The 24,753-nt window shown below is 47.3% G+C and overlaps 1 protein-coding gene across 13 annotated transcripts in view; it reads right to left on the reverse strand.

The window, feature by feature from the left end:
* The window catches only part of arb2a (ARB2 cotranscriptional regulator A), a 1,003,719-nt gene that overhangs the window by 58,887 nt on the left and 920,079 nt on the right, over window positions 1-24,753 (reverse strand). Inside the window, exon 13 of one of the 13 annotated variants that reach the window (XM_072516287.1) lies at window positions 12,628-12,692. The exons of the other annotated variants lie outside the window; for them this stretch is intronic. Coding sequence (XP_072372388.1) covers window positions 12,643-12,692 — 50 coding nt within the window. The 3' untranslated portion in view covers window positions 12,628-12,642. Of the gene's footprint in view, window positions 1-12,627; window positions 12,693-24,753 lie in introns of those variants that run through there. 13 annotated transcript variants of the gene reach the window in all.

The raw sequence follows: 24,753 nt of genomic DNA on the forward strand, positions 1-24,753 counted from the left end.
GACTGCCACAGGGGTTCGTCAATTCACCTACACTCTTCTCCAGATGTCTGCAGACCCAACTCCAGGCCTTGACATTGGAGCATGGTTCCACTCTGGTGCAGTATGTAGATGACATATTGGTGGCAAGTCCTGACGAGCCCAGTAATAGGGATGATGTGATCCAATTATTGAACCACCTATCCTCGTTGGGTTATGTTGTTTCACAAGCAAAGGTCTTGGTGGCTCAGAGAAAAGTTAAATTCTTAGGAGTTTTACTTACAGCCACAGAAAGAAGTCTCGAACCCAGTAGGATTGAACCAATATGCCAATTCCCCGCCCCTACAATAGCCAAGGAGGTTCGTTATTGGCTGGGTATGATGAATTATTGTCGGCAGTGGATACCAAACATCGCTGTCTATACAAAGCTGCTGATGCCTTACACTAGTAAAGAGGGAAACTTTATTCTCACCACCGAGGCCCTCGAGGCCTTCCGTTGCCTGAAGCAGGCCTTGCTACAAGCACCGGCCCTCGGTAGGCCCCTATACGACCGACCATTCCAGATATACTGTACTGTTCTGGAAGGATGTTCAACAGCGGTACTCACCCAGCAACATGGGGACAAGCACCGGCCCGTAGCATAGTACTCTTCCAAACTCGACCCAGTGGCGTTGGGCCACCCTGTTTGCACCCAGATCTTGGCAGCGATATACAATAGTTTGCAGGCTGCTGCCAACATCACTCTCCAACAGGATATTACGGTGTATAGCTCCCACTCGGTAATCGCACTATTGGGGCAACTGCAGACTCAGCATCTTACCGCAGCTCGTCAGAATAGGTATGAGATATACCTTTTGAACAATCCACGTCTGACATTTAAATACTGTACCACTATCAATCCAGCCTGTTTTCTTAGCGGTCCCCCTGTCAATGAGGACGCGCCTGGTCACGACCGTTTAGCCTTGATTCAGGAAACTACAACAATAAGGGACGATCTGAGTGATATTCCGTTAGAACAACCTGACATGATTATGTATGTTGATGGCAGTGCATTAGTAAGCCCCACTGGCCGGAGACTGTCCGGTTATGCAATCATAGATCAGGATGGTCTGATTCTAGAAGCGGCAGCTTTCCAGACCCCTTACTCAGCACAACAAGCCAAACTTTTTGCCCTCACCCGTGCATGTATACTTGGGGGAGATCGCCGGGTAAATATCTACACTGACTCCCGATATGCTTTTGGGGTAGTTCATGACTTCGGACAACTCTGGAAGAATAGGGGATTCCTTACCTCGGCAGGCACAGAAATATCCAACCGGGGTTTAGTTAATGACCTACTGCAGGCCCTCCTTATGCCCGCGCAGATTTCCGTTATTAAATGCGCTGCCCACACGAATGGTACAACCCCAGTTGACGTTGGTAATGAACGAGCAGATTGTGCAGCGCGAACAGCCGCGCAAATTCAGCAAGTGATGGTGCCTAAGATGTTAAGTCAGACTAAACGATCTACTATAAATATGTCTGCTTCTGACAAGTCAATGCCAACCATCCAAGACGTCATAAGATTACAGGAGGACGCTCCTGAGGGTGATAAACAAATGTGGAAACGGTTAGGTTGTACATATGATTCTGTTTCCTCTTTATGGACCACGCCTGCACATCAGACTTGTATGTCTGATGTGCTGGCTTTATGGGTCATTGAATGTGTACACTTTGCAACTCATTGTGGGGCTCGAGGGACTAGTGATTTGTTGCTGGACACTTGGTGGCACCCTAAAATGCAGGGGTTGGCCCAAAGTATCAGTAATCGGTGTTTGATTTGTCAGCAATATAACAACGGAAAAGGTATCCCTTGTGGGATGGGGCAAACCCCGTTGCCCAGTGGTCCCTTTGAGACGCTCCAAATGGATTACATTGAGTTGGAAAGGTGTCAATGTTATAAATATGTTTTGGTCATTGTGGATGTGTTCAGCAGGTGGGTCGAGGTGTATCCGACTATCGATAATAAAGCTGCTACTGTGGTTAAAGTCTTGATGAGGGAAATCATTCCCCGGTACGGTATACCAGCTCAGTTAAATTCTGATAATGGGCCTCATTTTATTGGACAAATTAACAATGAGTTTTGCTCCCAGTTGGGCATACGCCAGCAGTTACACTGTGCTTATAGACTGCAGGCGGCCGGGTTGGTTGAGAGACACAATCAGACCCTCAAAACTAAATTGGCTAAATTAAGAGCAGACACGGGACTGACATGGCTTAAGTTTCTCCCCGTTGCCCTCTTCCAGCTGCGGGTTACACCTGCAGGACCGGCCCGGCTCTCTCCCGCCGAGATTCTTTATAGCAGGCCTCTTAGAACTCCCTGGAGCCTGCAGGTTCCCAGACTGGTTCAGTTTCATCAGATGACTGAAGAGATGACCACCTATGTTCTAGCCCTCACGCAAGTGCTCAAGGAACCCCATGGCCAGGTCCGCGCGGCTCACCAGCCATCGCCACCAGTACCTAGCTCACTTTCAGTCCAGCCCGGTAGTTATGTCATGGTCAAAAATTGGACTAGGAAGGGGTCGGAGCCGCGATGGGACGGGCCCTTCCAAGTTCTCCTTACCACCCCCACAGCAGTTAAAGTGGAGGGGCGAAGTGCTTGGGTCCACCTACATCACTGTAAATTGAGTCCATCTCCACTACTGTAAAAGGTCGGATACTAACCTGCCTCCCTTCTCCAGTGCTATTTTACAGGTGTGGAGCATGATGGAGTGGCTACGCATCGTCTGTATGAAATTTGGCCTCACTTCGCTTGGCGTGTTATTGGCAATGGACATGGAAAAGGGGAATATTATGTATCTGTGTAGCCCCAATCAATCTACAAGGATACATCACCTATGCAAAGGTGATGTTCTTCGCTGCCCCCATATACGAGGACATGGTATCGACTCATGGAAGGTCATCAAAGTTAAGGAGAATGCAGGAGTCATGAAGCAGTTGCACCGGTCCCGGCGATGGGAAGGGAACATTATATGGACGTTGCCTTGTTTTTGGAATACATGTAAATTTGATTTTGGATGTGTTAAGAGTGGTGCAATAAAGGTAAAATCAGGCTGTCAGAAGAGCATAGGAAGAGGCTATGAGAAAGTGAAAGGGACTAGAGAGAGGACGGGGCGTATGAGAAGGGAAGTACAGCTAGAACGTAGGTTACCAGGAGATACACTTAAGTTAATTAAAGGCCAAACTGAGGAAAACCAGGGTAGTATGAATCTCTTCTACTAGATTTACCACCGCTTGTATGGCCAGGGACGGGTTGTCTGCTACCCAAACACCGCAGCGGTGTCTAGGTTATTTTCTGTTTCACCGCTTTGGGGCACTCCCCAAACGGTGGTTCATTGTCAGCATTCCGAGCCACTGCCCGATCAGGTCACTCTTCCTTACGATCCGGGTTCAGCACCACCGGCTATTTGCCTTCCTCTTCCTCGGGATAATTCCCATTCACAGTACGATAGGCTGCGACGGTGGAGGGCGTACATACCTAGCCACTTCACTCCCAATAGGGATTCCCGGTCGTACGAGAATTGCTTCAGCAGTGAAGGATACGGCTGTTTGCTGGTAGAGGTGGACACAAATATAACATGTCTGTTTCCCACCTGTACGGACAGGAGGTGCCATATCACCCAGGCGTCTGGCCAATGCGTTTGTTACAACACCACTTGCGTTCCATTGAACGCCGGCCTCCAGCTCCTTTGTGGCTGGGCGAATGTCTCTCATATCACTGTTGGGACTAGGGCTTTCCGCATTGCTGGGCGGCCCGAATGGGCATTTCAAAGTTGGATAAACTGGGCTACTGGGGGGTCCCTACGCAACCGATATGCTGATTGTGATGCTAGCCTGGACACGGAGCAAGGATACTACTTTTTATTTAATGGTACAGCGACCAACGTTTTGTCACCACCATTTCCCCGCCGAATTGCTATAGGGACTCTAGTCCCTACCACAGTCCCCTGCCCTTCGGCGTGGAACCTGCAGAATCAGTTAGCACGCCGGGCAGTCTCTGCTGAATTTTGCGAGAACTGGAAAAAACCTCAGGTTCTTGCACCCAACCGGGGCCACTCAGCCGGGTGGGGCATTCTGAGCGTATTGACACTGGGAGGTGTGGGGGGTTCCTTGGCTGTCAGTGATCGGAATTATTTTATTTGCGGCCTAACCATCTTGGGAAATGAAACCTTGGGAGCCCCCGGGGCAATAACCAAGGAGTTGTCTCAGCTACGGTTGTTTGCAATGCAGAACCGGTATGCTCTTGATTATCTTCTGGCCCATGAGGGTGGGGTATGTGCCATAGTGCAGGGCAAGTGTATCATGGGAGTTCAAGACTTGACCGCTAACATCACAATTTATGGATCGCATACGGGATCACTTGGACGGGATGCAGGATCCTGGGTTTTGGGGTAACTGGGGATTTGGAGGTTGGAAGGACTGGTTGATAAATATGGCCATGTATCTAGTGGTAGCTATCGGCTGCATCTTAGTGGGCCTGGCCATCCTTAAATGTGTGATGGGTAGAATGCGGGGTGCACTGGATCAGATCACCGCCCCAAAAAATTTAACTGTTAAAATCCATGAGGGTGAAGCAGATGAAGGGGGCTAAGACAGGAATTGGAAATGCAGCGACGGATCTTTTTAGATGAGGAACCGTAGCTATGGATTGGATAGTTCGGTTATCATGGAATGATAAAAGGTGGGAATGACAAATGTGATATAAAATAGTTACTTGATAGATATTAGTTAATGTAATGTAGAAATAAGCCACTTTGATTCTGGCAAGTAGAGACAAAGGATTTTAGACCGCATGGAAAAAAGCAGGAAGAGGTGTGTCTATGAGAGTGATGCTGAATTGATAGGGGCCGGAGAAAGGGATTGGAAGTGAGCCAATCAGAATAGATCAAACAAGTCAGGAGGGACATAGGATGACCTATGGGTGTCGAGTATGTGAAACTTGATGCCATTTGAATGTATCAGTACTGATCTCTTTGTCTGGGACATTCACTTAGTTCCCGGGGCTGCAGAGAGCAACATTTTATCTGTATCACTGTGGACTAGGTAGCTTGCAAGCTGAATAAAATAACTAATGTTATACCTGCAAATCCATCTCGACTTTTATTGAGGCCAGACTGACGGATAAAGAAATTTGGGATTCAACACCCACGCATATCTGACATGGTTAACCAGATTGCGCAGTACGGGTCTTCTCAACGGTAGACCTGAAATCCGCCTACCACCAGCTCCCCATCCGTAAATCGGACCGTCCATACACCGTCTTCGAGGCAGACGGACGCCTATACCACTTCCTTAAGGTCCCCTTCAGCGTCACAAACGGGGTCTTGGTCTTCCAAAGGGAGATGGACCGAATGGTCGACTGGTACGGGTTGCGAGTCACCTTTCCGTACCTAGACAACGTCACCATCTGCAGCCATGTTCAGCAGGACCACAACGCCAACCTTGCTAAATTTCTCCACACTGCTAGTCTCCTAAACCTCACTTACAACAAGGAGAAGTGCGTGTTCAGCACGAACCGCTTAGCCATCCTCGGCTATGTGGTCCAGAACGGAGTTCTGGGGCCCGATCCCGACCGCATGCGCCCCCTCATGGAGCTCCCCCTCCCCCACTGCCCCAAGGCCCTCAAATGCTGTCTGGGGTTCTTTTCGTACAATGCTCAGTGAGTCCCAAACTACGTGGACAAGGCCCGCCTACTCATACAGTCCACCCAGTTACCCCTGACGGCCGAGGCCTAACAGGCCTTCGCACGGATCTGAGCTGATATTGCCAAGGCCACAATGCATGCTGTAGATGAGACACTGCCCTTCCGAGTAGAAAGTGACGCATCAGACGTTGCCCTTGCCGCCGCCCTCAATCAGGCAGGCAGGCCCGTGGCATTCTTTTCCCGCACCCTTCATGCCTCAGAAATTCGGCACTCATCCGTCGAAAAGGAGGCCCAAGCTATCGTTGAAGTTGTGCAGCATTGGAGGCATTATCTGGCCGGCAGGAGATTCACTCTCTTCACTGACCAACGGTCGGTAGCCTTCATGTTCACCAACACACAGCGGGGCAAGATCAAAAATGATAAAATCTTGCGGTGGAGAATCGAGCTCTCCACCTATAATTACGAGATTATGTATCGCCCCGGCAAACTCAACGAACCTCCAGACACCCTGTCACGAGGTACATGTGCCAGCGCACAGGTAGACCGACTCCGGGCCCTGCACGACAGCCTTTGTCACCCAGGAGTCACACGGTTGTACCACTTAATTAAGGCACAAAATTTGCCCTACTCCGTCGAGTAAGTAAGGACAATCACCAGGGATTGCCAGGTCTGTTCGGAGTGCAAGCTGCACTTATACCGGTCGGACCGCCGTGCCTGGTGAAGGCCTCCCGCCCCTTTGAACGCCTCAGCGTGGACTTAAAAGGCCCCCTCCCCTCCACCGACCATCACACATATTTTCTCAGTGTGATCGACGAATACTCCAGATTCCCCTTTGCCACCCCATGCCCCGACATGATGTCTGCCACCGTCATCAAAGCCCTCAACACAATCTGCACTCTGTTCGGTTTCCCCGCCTACATCCACAGCGACAGGGGATCCTCATTCATGAGCGATGAGCTGCGTCAGTTCCTGCTCAGCAGGGTTATCGCCTCCAGCAGAACGACAAGCTATAACCCCCGGGGAAATGGACAGGTAGAAAGGGAGAATGGGACGGTACGGAGGACCGTCCAGCTGGCCCTACGGTCCAGAAACCTCCCGGCCTCCTGCTGGCAGGAGGTCCTCCCTGATGCACTCCACTCTATTCGCTCATTACTCTGCACTGCCACTAACAATACACCCCATGAACGTCCTTTTGCCTTCCCCAGGAAGTCCACATCTGGGGTGTCGCTCCCGACTTGGCTCGCAGCTCCCGGAACCTTGCTTCTCCGTAAGCACATCTGACTCCACAAGGCGGACCCGTTGGTGGAGAGGTTGCACTTGCTCCACGCAAACCCCCAGTATGCCTACGTGATGTTCCCCGATGGCCGCCAGGATACTGTCTCCCTCCGGGACCTGGCATCAGCAGGTTCCACCCCCACCCTCCCCTCCCCCGGTCGCTCCCAACAGCAAACCGCACCCCCCCCCCCCCCCCCCCCCCCCCCCGGGACCATCTGTCCTCCCCCTGCCCAGCCCGACGATGAAGAGGATTTTGGCACGCTCCCGGAGTCACCATCGACCAGATCAGCACCAACATCGCCGACACCACTGCGTCGCTCCCAGAGGAACATCAAGGCCCCGGACTGGCTAAACCTCTGACCGGCCCACCGGACATCAAAGGACATTTATTTGCTCAAATCTTGTAAATATTAACTCATTGATGTATATAGTTATCCACCACCCCCGCCGGACTAAATTTTTAACAGAGGGTGAATGTGGTAAACCACTGTTGCACCTGTATTAGGTGATGTACAGTAGGATCTGTACTACAGGTTTGCCGGTAGTCCCTGCCTGCTGGCTCCGCCCAGGAGGCGGGGTATAAATATATATTTCGTCCAGCCAGCAGCCATTTTGCCAGCTGCTGTGGGAGGCCATACATCTGATAGCAATAAAGCCTCAGTTGGATTCAACTATCGTCTTTGTCCAATTGATCGTGCCTCAATCAGCCTAATAGGAGGTTGTCTACCCCCACCCCGCTGACCCAGATTCAGCCATTTCCACTCTGTGGGGCAGTCCAGCAACTACTCAGAGAGAGCCGACAGCTGGCCCATCCAAGATGGCCACCAAATCCTCCATCAAAACAGAACAAAGAAATGTTTATAGGTATTGTCAGAAAAAGAAAGATTCATAAATGTAACAAATAACAATAATGCCACCCAAACCCCCCCAAATCCAACTTTAATCGTTCCAGATAAAAAAGAAACAAGAACAACACCCATCCCACAAAACCCACAGTATAAAACTCAAAACGCCCAACAAACACCCCACCAAATTCCACAAATCACATTCCCAACCCTAGACAGACATCTCCCAGCCAATATAATTCACAGTTATTTCGAGCCCAGTCCATGCTTCTGCACAAATGTTTCTGCCTCTTCTGGAGCATCAAAGTAATAATCTCTCGATTCATACGTCCCTCGGAGGTGTGCAGGGTAAATCACGCCAAACCGAACACTGTTTCTATACAACGTGGCCATGTTGATAGCTGCATGCCTCCTGGCCAGCTCCGCTCTGTTCCGCTGGGTCATTGTCTGTGTGGAGTCTGCACGTTCTCCCTGTGTCTGCGTGGGTTTCCTCCGGGTGCTCCGGTTTCCTCCCACAGTTCAAAGATGTGTGGGTTGGGTGGATTCGCCATGATAAATTGCCCTCAGTGACCAAAAAATGTGAGGAGGGGTTATTGGCTTACGGGGATAGGATGGAAGTGAGGGTTTAAATAGGTCGGTGCAGGCTCGATGGGCCGAATGGCCTCCTTCTGCACTGTATGTTCTATGTTAACATCCTGGTAGATTCTCACAATGAGGCCCTTCCATCTTAAGACTCCATGTTCTTTTGCCCACCACAGGACAGATTTGTTTTCTTGATAGCTGTGAAAGCACACAATGATCGCTCAGGATGGCTCACCAGCACTGGGCTTCTGCATCAACGACCTGAGGGCCCGATCTAGTTCGTGACGGGGTGCCATTTCCCCCTCCCCCACCATCTTCCCAAACAGCTACAACATATACTTTGTTGGATTCAGACCCTCCAGAAACCCAACAATCCTCAAGTCCTGTTTTCTGGAGCGATTTTCCAAATCGTCCACCTTGGCCCTTAATGCCTTGTTGCCACCGGCAACCTGCGGCATCTCTGTTTCCAGGGAGGTGCTCTGGTCACTTTGCATTGAAAGGACCTCCTCCACCTCCTTTAGTGCCGCCCCCTGACCACTTCATCTATTTTCGCCAAGGCCCCTCAAATAGTGGCCATCAACACCTCAATTCCTGACATGTGGTCCTCAGAGACCTCCTGCTGTAGTTTCTCAGAGTTTTCCCCGCCAAGATGCCTGTAAGCATCTCAGAGGTTAGTGGAGTGGCCACTGACACTACAGGAGCCACTACCATTTTCTTAGCAGATGAAGCTCTCAAAGCCTCCAAGTCCGATGATGATTCCTTATATTTTGTTGCCTGGTTTTGTATTGATTGGGCGTTGGATTCTCAATCCAAATTCCAAATCTGACCAAATTCCACCTCAAATCCTCTCTGAAAATCGGACGAAAAGAGCTTAAATCAAAGTTCTCTGGTGGGAGCCACTTCATGTGCGACTGCTCTCTACATCTCGCCACCAGAAGGCCGGGGGGTGACACTGATTTAATAAGTGGAACATTTTTACTGCTCTGCAAACGTAGCATGTCTGACCATACATTTAATTTTAACTCCTGCTGTTAGAAGATACGATGCTACCTTGTTTCAAATGTATTTACAGCATTTCAGGTGATTGTATTTTCCTTCTCGCTAGAGTCAGCTCTAGATGATAAAATAGCAAATGATTTGATGACCGCAAAAAGAAAACAAGAGTTAAAAGATCGTTATTTTTTCTGCATACAAGTTGAAATTCCATATCATAGCTTATTGTGCTGTTAAGGTAAAGTAACTTCCACAAGTGCTTTAGTTATCTTTCAATTTGTATGCAGTTATAATGCCATAATGCAAGTAATTGTTCATTTATTGTCATTGAATTCATGGTGTCAAGTTTGAGCAAAACTTAGAAATAAATCAGCATTGTTATGCTACATTGTTGTAATGTGATGAACCTACAAATTTTGGATATATTGTACTATATGTATTTGGTACAATAAGGGTTAAAGGCCTGGGCTAGTATGTGACTGCTGCAGTCGTGTTTTAAAAAATCCAAGTTTGAAAGACAGCTCGGCTTTTTGGAGCCAGAGGTGCAATTAAAGCATCGTAAAAGATTGGGCGAACGGACTTTTATTTTTATTAAGAGGGTTCCCTGCAAAGTAGATAATTAGAGAGATTGTGCGTTCAGCTTAGGAAGATTATATAGTTAGTGGGAGGAGCCAAGGGCTGAAGGAATCAGGTGCTGAGGTTTTCAGTGTTAGGTTTTGGCTGGGCGGTGAGCTGAGAAGATTTCCAAAGAATATAGCCAGAGTTTCTGCATTTTTCTGAAAGGGTGTCAGGTCTCTTTCTTCCAAGCAATCTCAAAATATCTCTCTTTCTCAAAGTGGAGTATCCAAGACATCTCTGTACAGCAGGTATTCATGGGTCTGTTAACTGTATTTTAACGTGGATTGTGACCTGAAATGGTTTTGTTGTTTGATTGGGAATAAAGATAGCAGTTAAGGGTTATTGTGTCACTGTATTGATTAGCATTGTTTAAGGGGTAATTGTAAGCTATTTTATTGTCTGATGTCAAAGATATTTTACTGTGTTAGTAATAAAGTTTGTTTCAATATACTGGATCCCTATTTTGTGTGAAATCACTCCTGGAACAAATTATCCTTTCCTGACAGTCTTACAAAAGTAATATGAAATATTGGGGTTTCTGTCCAGTATCCTAGCCAATATCTAGTCTGGGATCATAATAGTAAACATATGCACATTTCATAGACTTTAAATTCCTATGTAACAGTTTAGGGAACTGTTTCTGAAAGAAACCAAAAATTTCAAAACAATGAGAAATATTTTGATACAAAAACAGGAAACGTGATTATAAGATAAAGGCATTAAGTGCTAAGTACAATTTAATGATTTTTTTCATGCTTAGAACCATTTAGGTGGAAAATAGACAGTCATTTAGCGCAATAATTGCTGATTTAGCTAAAGCATTTAAAAGGAATACCAAAGGTCCCTAATTTTTCAGGTAGCACAGGTATCTTGAGTTCATATAGGAGAAAGATGTAGAATGCTTTGTTCAATTCTGTTCTTGCGTTTACTCTCAGCTGGGCTGAACCTTTATTAAATTGGAATCCCAAGATTAACATCCAGGGCATGGGAGGATACCATTTCCCTTTCGATACATGAAACCCATCATTGGCAGATCTGCTGTACAGTTTCAGTCTTTCAAACTTTGATCAAATGTTAATGTTAATACTGGTATTAATTTTGTCCTGTGCATCACATAGGGATGCGTGCAAACCCAATTTAAACAAATTTATTAACAGTGTCTTGAGTAAGTTTAGACTTTCATGTCATACACTGCAATTACAAAATATTTATCTGGCAAGTAGCTCCAACATATCTATTATTTAGAGGTCTCTGGTTATTTCATTCGTACTTAAAGCTAGAATGTAGTGATCATGTTATGTATTCTTCATTTATATACTTGTAAAATAATCTTATACAAATAAATGTTAAGCAGCTTAACAGTAGCCAGATTCTCAGAACAGAAAAGAATGATCATCAAGAATTGTTGACACAGTAAATGCAAGTTTTATTTTTTAATCTCAGGCAGCTAAAAATCAGCATAATTTTTTTAATGGTTTGTTTTCACTGGGCCATCAAGGAGGACATGTAAATGTGAATAAAATGTAAGTAATTACATCACTCCATTTTAGATAAACTTAGAAAGTTGAAGCCATTAGCCATCACTCTGACATTCACTCTTATCTGTATCTTCCAGATATACATCAATTGCCCACAACAATTATAATATGGAACCTTTCCCTCTAAATAAAAACTTTGCTCAGAATATTGGGAGGAGAAAGCATGTATATGAAATTTAAAAAGATGGGAACAATTAAAAGGAATTGTCACAATAGGGGCAAAAAATTGAAAGTCCTGAGAAATAATATGATATTTCAACACAGTAACACATTTTTCTAAAGCTGATGGAGTAGGGGAATAAGAAGTGACAGGAAAAAATTGAAGCAAATGAAAACCCCATATGCAGGTTAGAGGTCACAGCTGACAGGTTCTCTCACTTGCTGTTCTAGCCTTATGGTATATGTTAGCACAAGTGTCCTTATAGCATATAAAACAGCACTGGGTTCTTCTCATTTAGACCCTAGGAAGAAGCTTCCCACAGCCATTCCCAGGCTGGTGTAACAGTACTTGCAAATACAGTTGGTGGTAGATTAGCAGATGTACCAAACATGCTATGCTGGCAGATGATTACCCTTTTTTTATTCATTCATCCAATGTAAGTGTTGCTGACAAGGACATAATTTATTGTCCATCCGTAATTGCCTTTGAGGAGGAGGTGGTGAGTTGACTTCTTGAACTGCTGCAGTCCATGTTGTGTAGATATGCACACACAGTGCTGTAGAGAGGGAGTTCCAAGACTTTTGACCCAGTGACAGTGAAGGGGATGGTGATGTACCTGGTATACCTTCTCATGGCATGCTCTGCAAGTGATCCTTTTTCAGTGTAATTGTCACTTTCACACTTATCTGTACTATTTTACCACTGCCACAGCATAGCATTGGGATTTGGAGACTCTATGTGCACCAATCATATGCCAAAGCAAGGTTTAGCCAGATGTGTATGCAGAAGTAGGTGACTGAGTACTGGTGGTGGGAACAGAACATCCCTCATGCATCTTGACCCACAGTCATTCCTTTAATGATGTTTCCCTTCTTCTCAGTACATATAATTAGATGGAAAAAGATAATTTGGCCCAACTATTCTGTGCTGCTGGACTATCTTCCACATAAGCAATGGTCTTAGTCTGATGTACTACACACCGGGTAGTAGTTTTGTGAAATCCATCGATGGCTGTAACAGAGCTGCGGGAAAACAAAACCAGATTTTTTAAAAATGGCCCAAAGGCTCATTAAGGGATATGAATTGGCCAAAATATCCAAGGGAGAACACCCCTGCTCCTCTTTAAATCATGCCACGGGATGTTTCACATCTACTTGAGATTGAAGATAGGCTTCAGTTTAACACCTCAATAGAGAGGCCGCCCTCGACTATGCAGCACTCCCTTCATTACTACACTAAAGCGGCAACCAAGTTTATGTGCTCAAGTCTCTACAGTAGGATCTGATTTGATGAATTTCTGGTGTCAAGTAGGAAAAATAAAAATAAACCTAGTGGGTCAAATTAACAAAAATATCTGAATGATTTCATTGACAGTTTGAAAAACATTGGCTATTTAAAAATGAGAATGATTTGATTGTTCTGTTTTCTGCTGCTTACTCATTTTTACCAGCAATTATTGATTGAAGTAAACTGCTTTGATTCATTCACAGTTAGTGTTATCAAATATTTGACTGGTAACAACATCTAAGTCCCCTTTTAAAGCAACAAAGAACAAATTCTTGACCTCTGGGTGTATGATTGCCCTGTGGTGTAATGCCCTAAAATATGGAACAGAAAAGTGTGAGGCAACAGAAATACACTGGATGCAAGAGTTTTTAATTATTGATAATATATTTGTTTCTGCTTTGGATTTGATTTTGTCCTAACAATAGGTGCCAGCATGGATGTAATTTCCAATAAAATCCACATTTTCAAAGCACACTGACATTCATATTCACCAGCAAACCAAAGTGACATTGTTAGAAAATATTTTTTGAGAAGCAGTCTTTCTGTTCACTTGTTCATGGAATTTGGCATTGCTGGCAAGGCCAACATTTATTGTGGTGGTGACGACCATATTCTTGAACTATCGCAGCCCATGTTGTGTAGGGACATCCCCAATGCTGTTAAAGAAGTTCTAGGATTTTGACCCAATGATGGTCAAGGAACAATAATACCACGTCAGGATGGTATGTGACTTGAAGGAAAACTTGCAGTTGGTAGTACATAGGAACATAGGAATTAGGAGCAGAAGTAGGCCCTTCGAGCCTGCTCCGCCATTCAATCAGATCATGACTGATCTCTTCCTGGTCTCAAATCCACCTCCACACCTGTTGCCCATATCCCTTTAACCTTTTTTTAAAATAAAAAATACATCAATCGCTTGTTGAAAACATTTAATGACTCAGATTCCACCGCACTATGGGACAGCGAGTTCCACAAATTCACCATCCTTTGCGAGAAGTAGTTCCTCCTCATCTCAGTTTTAAATCTACAGCCTCTCAACATGTATCCGTGACCTCTTGTTCTAAATTTCCCACAAGGGGGAACATTTGGTCTACGTTTACTTTATCACTTACATTTAGTATTTTATACACATTGATCATCCTTCTAAACTCCAGTGAGTACAAGCCCAAACTGTTTAATCTCTCCTCAAACGTCAACCCTTTCATCTCCGGAATCAATCTGTTGAACCTCCTCTGAACTGTCTCCAATGCCACTACATCCTTCCTCAAATAAGGAGAGCAAAACTGGACACAATACTCCAGATGTGGTCTCATCAACACTCTATACAATTGCAACACCTCTCTACTTTTATATTCCAGTCCTTTTGCAATAAACGCTAACATTCCATTTGCCTTTTTAATTACATACTGTACCTGCTTACCGACTTTCTGTGATTCATGAACAAAGACACCCAGATCCCTCTGCTCAGACGCATCTTGAATCTGCTTTCCATTTAGATAATAATTTGCCTTTCTATTTTTTCGGCCGAAATGGATACCCTCACACTTATCCACATTAAACTCCATCTGCCAGATTTTGGTGCTATCTCTTAGCCTATCTATATCCGTCTGTAAAGTCTTTATCTCCTCTTCTTCATTTTTCATTTTCATTTTCACTGCCTGCTTTCCCACCTATTTTAGTATGTCCGCAAATTTCACTCTGTCACACTCTATCCCTGCTTGCAGATCATTTATATAAATTGTAAACTGTTGAGGTCAGAGGACTGACCCCTGAGGCATCCCGCTAGTTACAGTTCACCAGTCAGAGACGGACCCATTTATCCGGACCCTTTGCTTTCTGTCAGTCAGCCAATCCTCAATCCAGTCTAGTACTCTACCCCGTGCAATCTCATCGTCTGGATTTGTCTTTTATGCGCCAATTTATCAAAAACTTTCTGGAAGTCTAGATGTACCAAATACATAGGTTCCCCCTTATCCACCTTCCTGGTTATGACCTCAAAGAACTCAAGCAAATTTGTCAAGCATGTCTTACCCTTCGTAAAACCATGCGGACAATGATGGATTGTGCTTTGTCTTTCCAAATGTTCAGTCATCTCCTCCTGAATGATTGACTCCATCAACGTCCCCACCACAGAAGTCAAGCTAACCGGTCTATCGTTTCCTACTTTTTGCCTCTCTCCCTTTTTGAATAGGGGTCCACTGAGACCATCCAGAATCCAGGGAATTCTGAACTATCATAACCAATGCATCCACTATCTCCACTGCCACCTCCCTTAATACCCTAGGGTGGAGGCCATCAGGTCCCGGAGACTTATCTGCCCTTAATCTCATCAGTTTATTCAATACTGTCTCCCTAGTGATGTCTATTGCACCAAGTTCCTCTGCATTAACTGAGTTTTTGGAAAATTTTTATTATATTCTACCGTGTACCCACGTTGCCCTTGTCCTTCTAGGTGTGGAGCTAGCGGGCTACTAAGGTTCTGTTGATGAAACCTTAGAAGGTTGCTGTAATCATGGACTAACATCTGGCAGGCTTGTGTCAAAACTGGGAGAGTGTCCCACAGACTAATCAAGCATCAGCCTGACATAGTCATACTCACTGAACTGTACCTTACAGACAATATTGCAGACTTCTCCATCAATATCAACTCAGGTGGAACTGGGTGGGAGACTCCAATGCCCCTCACCAAGAGCGGCACAGTCGCACCACTACAATCAAATCCTGGAACACATATCTGCCACACAGGGCCTGAAGCAGGTGGTGAAGGAACCAACAAGAGGGAGAAACGGGTCGAGTCACCCCCCCGCCCAGGGCCTCGGCTGTAAACTGCCTGGATGTTGGTGAGCTGGCATGGTGGAAGTATTGGTGTCTCAAGCTTCGATCGTTGGAATCCTTGAAAGTCCCTGAGGAGTACTTGTTGATTCTGTTCTATCCTGGGCCTCTGCTTTCTTTGTGTGTCCGTGCAGAAATCTTTATCCTAGGGTTTGCCCTGCAACTCAGTCATTATACTAGACATTGCTCCCTGTTGATCATGCTGTTATTTGCTTTGGGAGGTAGCACCGGCCCTCCATCCCAGGATGTCCATTTTATGGGTGTCTTGATGGTTCTTCTTCCTCTGGTCTGAGATCCCCTCCTGGCTAAAGGCAGAGTGTTTAGCATTTCTCTTCTGATGTCGGTGGAAGTGGTACCTTGCCCTGTTTAGGACTAGGGAAATGTAGGCTCGGCGGGGTGTAGGAGTTGTCTGGAAGATCCCAGGGTCATATTCTCCTGAGATAGCTTTTCCTTTGGAACGGTGCTGGGTTAGGCAAGTTTTGGCGCTGTAGTCAGTATCCTCTTGTCCCTTCGGATCGGGGGTGCCTTTCCCTGAGGCACCTTTGGGGGGAGCTTGGAGGGGCTGGGCTTGGCTTTCTTATAGTTGGAAATGTAGGGATGGGCTGAGCGCTATGCCTAGTAGATATCCTGGTTCTTATGCCCCAGGGTAGGAGTGATGTTCTCTTGTCGTTTGAATGGCTGACTCTCCGGTTTCCTCCCACAAGTCCTGAAAGACGTGCTTGTTAGGTGAATTGGACATTCTGAATTCTCCCTCTCTGTACCTGAACAGGTTCCAGAGTGTGGCGACTAGGGAATTTTCACAGTAACTTAATTGCAGTGTTATTGTAAGCCTATTTGTGACAATAATAAAAATCTTGGGCAGGATTCTCCGACCCCCCGCTGGGTCGGAGAATCGCCGGGGGTCGGCGTGAATCCCGCCCCGGCCGTCCTCCAAATTCTCTGGCCCCCAAACATTGGCCCGGTGTGCGTCGCGCCGCCCGCCTTGGAGAATGATAGGGTATGGCGCGACTCAATGGGCCCCGGGGTTGCCCAAATTCTCCGGCCTGCAATGGGCCGAAGTCCCGCCCGTCTTTTGCCAGTCCTGCCGGCGTAAATTGGAGTAGGTCCTTACTGGAGGGACCTGGCGACGCGGGCGGACTCCGGGGTTTTTGGGGGGGCGCGGGGCGATCTGGCCCCGGGAGGTGCCCCTACGGTGGCCTGGCCTGCGATTGGGGCCCACCGATCCGCGGGCGGGCCTGTGCCATGGGGGCACTCTATTGTTCCACACCGGTGGCTGTAGCAGTCCGCCATTGCCGGTGTGGAAACGAAGCCCTCTGCAATTGCGCGGGGATGACGCCAGCACACGCTGGTGCTCCCGCGCATGCGCCAACGCGCGCCGGCTGGCGGAGGCCCTTCGCCGCCGGTTGGCGTGGCGCCAAGCCCCTTTCCTGCCGGCCGGCGGGGCGCAAACCACTCCGGGACAGGCCTAGCCCCTGAAGGTGTGGAGGATTTCGCACCTTTGGGGCGGCCCGACGCCGGAGTGGTTCACGCCACTCCGTCCCGCCGGGGTTACCCGCCCCGCCGATTCCCTCAGAATCCCGCCCCATATCTTTGTTGTTGCAAGTTGGGCAGTTGCACGAGAAGTTGGGGGTCTGGGTTGGTTGCCACTCTCCTGTCATCTATTCGATTCATTCTGATGATTTTGGTTCTTTCTTCTCTTTCTCTCTTTTATGAGAGACTCCGGAGATGTTCATTCTGTTCTCCCAAGCCCAAGTTACTTGAGGTGAACATTGCCTTGGGGAATGTGGTAGATGGTTGGGTCTAGGTGTTCTGGTTGATTAGGAGTAGGTCCACCTTGCGTGCTATTTTTATGGTGCCGCTGCCTTTTTTCCTGGGTGGTCCTGTTACTGGGATGGGTCCTCTGGTACAGTGGGGTGGCGGGGGGGAAGTCAGCCCACCCTCCCAGAACATCCTTTTCGGCAAGCTTCTAAATGGCTCCTTTCTCCCCAGGGTGGAGCTCGCCTTTTTCACTGGGATTGAGATTATCCTTACTTACATTTCTGGCCTCATGGTTATCCTGGGCGAGATTCTCCGACCCCCCGCCGGGTCGGAGAATCGCCGGGGGCTGGCGTGAATCCCGCCCCCGCCGGTTGCCGAAGTCTCCGGCACCGGAGATTCGGCGGGGGCGGGAATCGCGCCGCGCCGGTTGGCGGGCCCCATGCCGCGCGATTCTCCGGCCCAGATGGGCCGAAGTCCCGCCGCTAAAATGCCTGTCCCGCCGGCGTAAATTAAACCACCTACCTTACCGGCGGGACAAGGCGGCGCGGGCGGGCTCCTGGGGGGGGGGGGTGGGGGGCGCGGGGCGATCTGTCCCTGGGGGGGTGCCCCCATGGTGGCCTGGCTCGCGATCGGGGCCCACCGATCCGCGGGCGGGCCTGTGTTGTGGGGGCACTCTTTCCCTTCCGCCTCCGCCACGGTCTCCACCATGGCGGAGGCAGAAGAGACTCCCTCCACTGCGCATGCGTGGGAAGCTGTCAGCGGCCGCTGACGCTCCCGCGCATGCGCCGCCCGGAGATGTCATTTCCGCGCCAGCTGGCGGGGCACCAAAGGCCTTTTCCGCCAGCTGGCGGGGCGGAAATTCGTCCGGCGCCGACCTAGCCCCTCAAGGTTGGGGCTCGGCCCCCAAAGATGCGGAGCATTCTGCACCTTTGGGGCGGCGCGATGCCCGTCTGATTTGCGCCGTTTTGGGCGCCGGTCGGCGGACATCGCGCCGTTTCCGGAGAATTTCGCCCCCTGTCATCCCCTTTACGGGGAGTGTCATTTGCTTGGTCGGATGGCTTATTCCCTTTTGCTTGCTGGTGCTTTGGACCTGGAATCTATTGGGTTGACTCTGGTAGCTCTGGGGTGGTCCCCGGAGAATCGCTGGGAAATCGCTCGCGCACGATCTACGAGACACGGCTAGGGGGCCGTTGACAGAGGGCCCCCCCCCTCGTTTCTCCGTGCAAACCTGACCGAGTTCCCGACGGCGTGGTTCTAACCACGTATCGGCCTTCGGGAATTTCGGGTGGCGGCTGCGGACTCAGTCCCCAGCCGCCCTGGTGGGGGACGCGGGGATCGATCATTGGGGGGGGGCTCATGGACGGCCAGGGGAACAATCGGGCAGCACGGATCTGCAGGCGCGTGTGATCTCGGGGGGCCTACATTTTGGATGACCGTCCGCATTCCAGTCCGCCATCGCGTACGGCGCGGCTGCTGCAGCCCGCAGCCGTGCGCATGCGCGGACTACCGACCGGAGGTGTGGGGCCCCATATCCGCAGCCAGAGCTGCGAGGAGCACTCCGGGGCCCTGCCAGCCCCCTGCAGGTAGGAGAATTGCTCAGAACTTTCTTGAGAAAAGTCAAGAGTGAAACGCCAGCGTAAAAAAATTGCCCCATTTTTGGAGAATCCAGCCCCCGGTCTTTACTTTCTTCTCTTCTTTTTTTTAAATGGAAGACACTGGGTCTGAGAATAACTTAGGCCTGTCATGCTGGTCCTCTCTTCATAATTTTGTAGTCATATGACTATTGTCTATTCTGTCCTAGGCTTGGATGTGGGTTGGGTTGCATTCTGGGGTACAAGTGTAATGTCATTCCCACTGGTACTGGGGTAGTCGGGAATTTTCTTTTGTTTCCAATTGTAGTGATAGGTATGATGTATCGCTGTGTTGTTGACTGTATCCTGAATTGACGACTTTGGTGTTTTTTTCTTTTGCTTTGTTGCGATATTTGTAAAAAGTAAAAAATACATACATTAAAAAAATTAGGTATCAACCTGTTGAAGCTACAATATAGCACTAGCTACATGGTAAACAGAGGAAGCAGCATGCACTTGACATAGCGAAGTGTTCTCATAGCCAATGGATCAGATCACTACTTTGTACTGGATGGTGTCAAGTTTCTTGAGTGTATTGGAAATGCACGCATCCAGCAGAAGAAGAGTATTCCATCATATTCTGACTTATGACCCAAAGATGGTAGGAAAGCTGTGAGGAGTCAGGAGGTGAGTTACTCACCACAGAATGCCCAGCCTCTGGCCTGCTTTGATAGTCACAGTATTTATCTGGTTGATCCAGTTCAGCTTCTGGTCAATAGTGGTCCCCAGGATGTTAATGGTTTGTGACTTGGCAATGGTAATGTTGATGATTGGGAGGAGGCAACTCCATGTTTCAATCCTTCCAATCAGGTTTCTGTCCTTGCCTTCACACCAAAATGGTTTGTTTCAAAGTCACAAATGACATCCTATGTGACTGTGATAAAGACAAACTATCCCTCTTTGATCTGTCTACAGTTTAGTTTACAAATTTAACCACACCATTCTCCTCCAATGCTTCTCCACTGTCATCCAACTGGTTGCGAGAGCTCTCATCTGGTTTCATTCTTAGCTATCTAGTTGTAACTTGCAATGGCTTCTCTTCCCATTCCTGCGTGTTTACCTCTGGTGCCCCCAATTTTTCTATCCTTGGCCCCCTCATATTGTCATCTACATTGCCACTCAGCAACATCATAATTCTCCCCGTGTGTGCGTGGGTTTCCTCCGGGTGCTCCGGTTTCCTCCCACAGTCCAAAGATGTGCAGGTTAGGTGGATTGGCCATGCTAAATTGCCCTTAGTGTCCAAAATTTCCCATTGTGTTGGGTGGGGTTACTGGGTTGTGGGGACAGGTTGGAGGTGTGGATCTTGGGTAGGGTGCTCTTTCCAAGAGCCGGTGCAGACTTGATGGGCCGCATGGCCTCCTTCTGCACTGTAAATTCTATGAATCACCCAAAAGCACATTGTTAGTTTTCACATATACGTTGATGATACCTGGCTTGACTTCACCACCACCTCTTTTGACTCCTCCACTGTTGCTAAATTACCATTCAAACCTCCATTTCATAATTCACACCATCACTATGATGACCTATTTTCATCACTAACATTGCCTAACTTTCCGCAATCTTGGCTCATTTGCTGCTGGAACCTGCATTTTCTAGACTTGACTATTCCAATGCACTTCTGGCTGGTCGCACAAATTCCACCCTCTGTGAAATTGATGTCATCCGAATGTCTGCTGCTCATGTCCTATCCTGTACCAAGGTCTGTTCACCTATCACCCCTGTACCCGTTGACACACATTGGCTGCCAGATAAACAATGCCTTAATTTTAAAATTCTCATCCTTGTTTTAAAATCGCTTCATAGTCTTGCACACCACCTCAACTCCCATGACACTTTCTCTGCAATCTCTTCCAATCCAAAATCTTTTGGGTTATCTGTGCTCTTTATGTTAAAGGTGCTATATAAATGTAAGCTGTTGCTGACTGACAGCAAATCACTGCATTGGATTTGTTCTGCTTTTTATGGATAGGACATGTGGTGGCTTGAGACAATACTCTGGAGACTTCCACTAACAATAAAGAGGGTTTATTAACAGGAGACAAAGGCAACTATATACAAGCACAGAGCAATGCTGGTTAGATCTTGACTCTCCAGCTCCGGGGTCCACACTGCCCGGGCCCCTGCTTCAATGCGAGTTCTCTTCATTAGTTGGGGCTGACGTGCTCCAACGCGATTGGTCCTGAGATGGTTACATGGACTGAAACTCCCGCCCCCTTAAAGGGGTCTCACTACCACAAGACATATCTGGGTAATTTTCCAATATATTTGTAGATGTCAGTGCTGTAATTGTTGGCTAGAGTAACGGTTCATTCTGGAGCATAAATCTTCAGCACTATAGCTGGGATGATGTCGGGATCCATAACCTTTTCTGCATCCTTTGCACTCAGCATTTCTTGATATCACATGGAATAAATCCAATTAGTTGAAGACTGGCTTGTGTAATGGTGGGGTTCTCAGGAAGAGGCCGAGCTGGATCAGGTGCTTGTCACTTATGATTGAAGTTAGTTACAAATGTTTCTGCCTTGACTCCGTCACTCAAGTGCTTGGTTCTGTCATAATTGAGAATGGAGATTTTTAAGGAGCGGCCGCCCTTCATTACTTCATAAATAGTACACCGCCATTTACATCTGAAGCAGACAGGACTATAGATCTTAGATGTGATCTGTTGCTTGTGGGATTTCTGTCTTTAGCATGCTGTTTCCACTGTTTAATCTTGTACCTTGGCCAGGTTTGTGGCTCAGTTTGAGATATGCCTGATGATGATCCTGACATGCTCTTCCACACTCTTCAGGTGATAACTAGGAAGTCCAATGTATAGATTACACCTTCCAAATTAAGATGAATTATGGCCATTAAAGTTCCTGCTGCTGCATTCCAGAAGTAAGCTGGAAACCTTGCTTATATGTACAAATGGGGTTTCAGTTGCATCGGCTCACCCGCGTTGGTCTCATGAGAGTTATTACAAGGTAGATGGAACATATCATCCCATAAACATCACCTTCAACAAAGCAATACAACCTCAGTGGTGGATTTGAATTTCAACTTAACATTATACGCTTAAATCCTAGAACAAAGCTTAAAATGGCAACCTTCCACCTCAGAGGCAAGAGTGCTACCAATTGGGTCAAGCTGGATGAGGTAAAAGAAACTGTCAAAAGCCACTAAATTGGAATCTAATTGAGTCATAGGCTCAAAAAGGGAATGGCAATGATTGTGGGAAATGGAAAATGAAGTCAGACTTGCCGCGAAACAAATACATGGAATAACTTTGTGATGTATATTCAGAAGCACAAATGGCTGCCTGACTGTTATGGAATAACAGTGGGTGCATTAGCAAAGATAAATCAACAATAGTTCCCACATGAGCTGCACAAGACACCTTGTGGATTAGGTTGTGAACTGAATCACATCCTTGTTGCTACAAATTTATACTGAAACAAACTTAATGAGATGTGCTTGTAATTGAATTTAGTACTTCTTAGCCCAATTAACTTGGGCCTATTTTTTCTGCTCCTACCTTATCAGCTTTACACAATACAGATCCATCTGCTACAGTGCTTTAAATGCTTGTGAAATCGCCTCGATTTGGATATAAAATGCTAACATAATTTCAATTTCTCTGCTCAATTAATTTTATTTGAACCTAGCTTCGTGACTCTGAATATCCAAACACTTGATTTTGACACCTATTTCAACACTTTGTAGACACTTCACAACTAGGACAGATTTACAGTTGTAACATTTGATGTGTTTAGCCAGAGATAATAAATTCCCTCCACAAAGTTTGAGTGATTAAGATGGTGAGATAGTATCTGCAAGATTGGAGATGAATTTCTTACCATCGAAATAAGAACTGGCAGCTGCCAGCTAGTCTTGCATTTGCAGTTATGGATACAATGAGCATTTGTTAAGTGGGAGAGCGGGGCTATCTGGAAATTCAAGTACTGCTGTTGTACAGTTGACTACTTCAGTCAGAAGCATCGTCAATCCTAAAGTGCCATATAAGGCTGTGAGAAACACTTCCAAATTATGCAATTTTTGTTTGTTGTAAGGCATGAGTACAAATGTAGTTTCTTTTTTATTGACGCTATAAAGGCCATATATACAACAAATTGTCCACAAAGACAAGAATACCTTCTTCTAAATAACAACATTTGTTTTTGCATAATATGAATAGTGGATTTCCTGATGTCAATGCTCAATGCTCCAGGATGGGAGTATTCTGCAATAGGTTATGTGTCTGCCTTCACTGAGCACAGTCATTATCAATGCAACGTCCAGATCAAAGTTGTATCAGGCATGTGATTCCCTGATCTAGTTCTCATAGAAGGGAGTCTTAAGAAATAATGTGCTGTATGCCAGTAATATTCCAAGATGCATTCACAAAAAACACAGGGTGGGATTCTCTAATGATGGGGCTATGTCCTCATGCCGGCGTGAAAAGCGGTGCCACCCACTCCGGCATCAACGGTCCCCGATAATGAGGAATGCTCCCCTTCCTAGGGGGCTAGGTTGGCGCCGGGGTGGTCCCCGCAGCTCCAGCCGGCGCAGAACGGCCAACGCGAGTTTGCACATGCGCGGAACGGCTGGCGTATTTCCGCGCATGCACGGGGGTTCCCTTCTCTGCGCTGGCCCACGGGCAATATGGCGGAGCCCTACAGGAGCCCGCCGCGGAGTAAAGTGGGCCCCCATGGAACCAGCCCACCTGCTGATCGGTAGGCCCCGATTGCGGGCCAGACCACCGTGGTCCCCCCTTCCCCCCGGGGCCAGATCCCCCACCCCCACTCCAGGACGGCTCCCGCACACTCACCTTCCAGGTCCCGCCGTGTGGCCAAACTTGTCGGCCACTCGGCCCATCGGGGCCCGGAGAATCGTCGGGGGAGCCGCTGTTAATGGCCCCCGACCGGCACGGGGGGAATCGCGCGGGTGCCCAAGAATCGGTGCCAGAGAATGGGGGAGCTGGCGTCAGGGGTGCCCCCCCGGGGAGTCTCCGACCCGGCGCCAGGTCGGAGAATCCCAGTCACAGTTTTTCAGTGGGGTTCAAATTACTGAGTCAACCCTCATATCCCAAGTAATCACAGAGTGATGTGGCATTCTGGCCCAATTGCAGTTGTTTAAAGAGTTGTTGAGGCTATTTAAAGGAAAATATACATTTGCCTGCCAAAAACTGTATTAAGCATTGATGCCTAACATCTGGATTAATGGCTGTGGAACACCATTTCAGAAATAGAACTATGGAACAACAGCTCTGCAGTTCAGCAATCCATGATCCCACTATCTACAGAAACAAGATGAAGAGTGTCAGCAGGAGTTGGCACATTAATGCCATGTCTAATACAGGAAATGGAAACAATAGCAGAAAATTCCACCTGAAACTATGTGCCAATATAAGACAAGTCGTTACAACAATTAGATGGGTAAAGCACACATGGCACAGTGTTTTCTCGCAACCTGTCAACAATGGCTGCTGCACCATGTAAAACTTTCAGAAATCTAAAACTCTGATTATTTACAAAGTAAGATGATATTATAGAAATTAAATACTTTCCAATTATAAATTACAACTGGAACT

Source organism: Scyliorhinus torazame, chromosome 9, assembly GCF_047496885.1.
Source record: "Scyliorhinus torazame isolate Kashiwa2021f chromosome 9, sScyTor2.1, whole genome shotgun sequence".
In the NCBI taxonomy this organism is placed as follows: domain Eukaryota; kingdom Metazoa; phylum Chordata; class Chondrichthyes; order Carcharhiniformes; family Scyliorhinidae; genus Scyliorhinus; species Scyliorhinus torazame.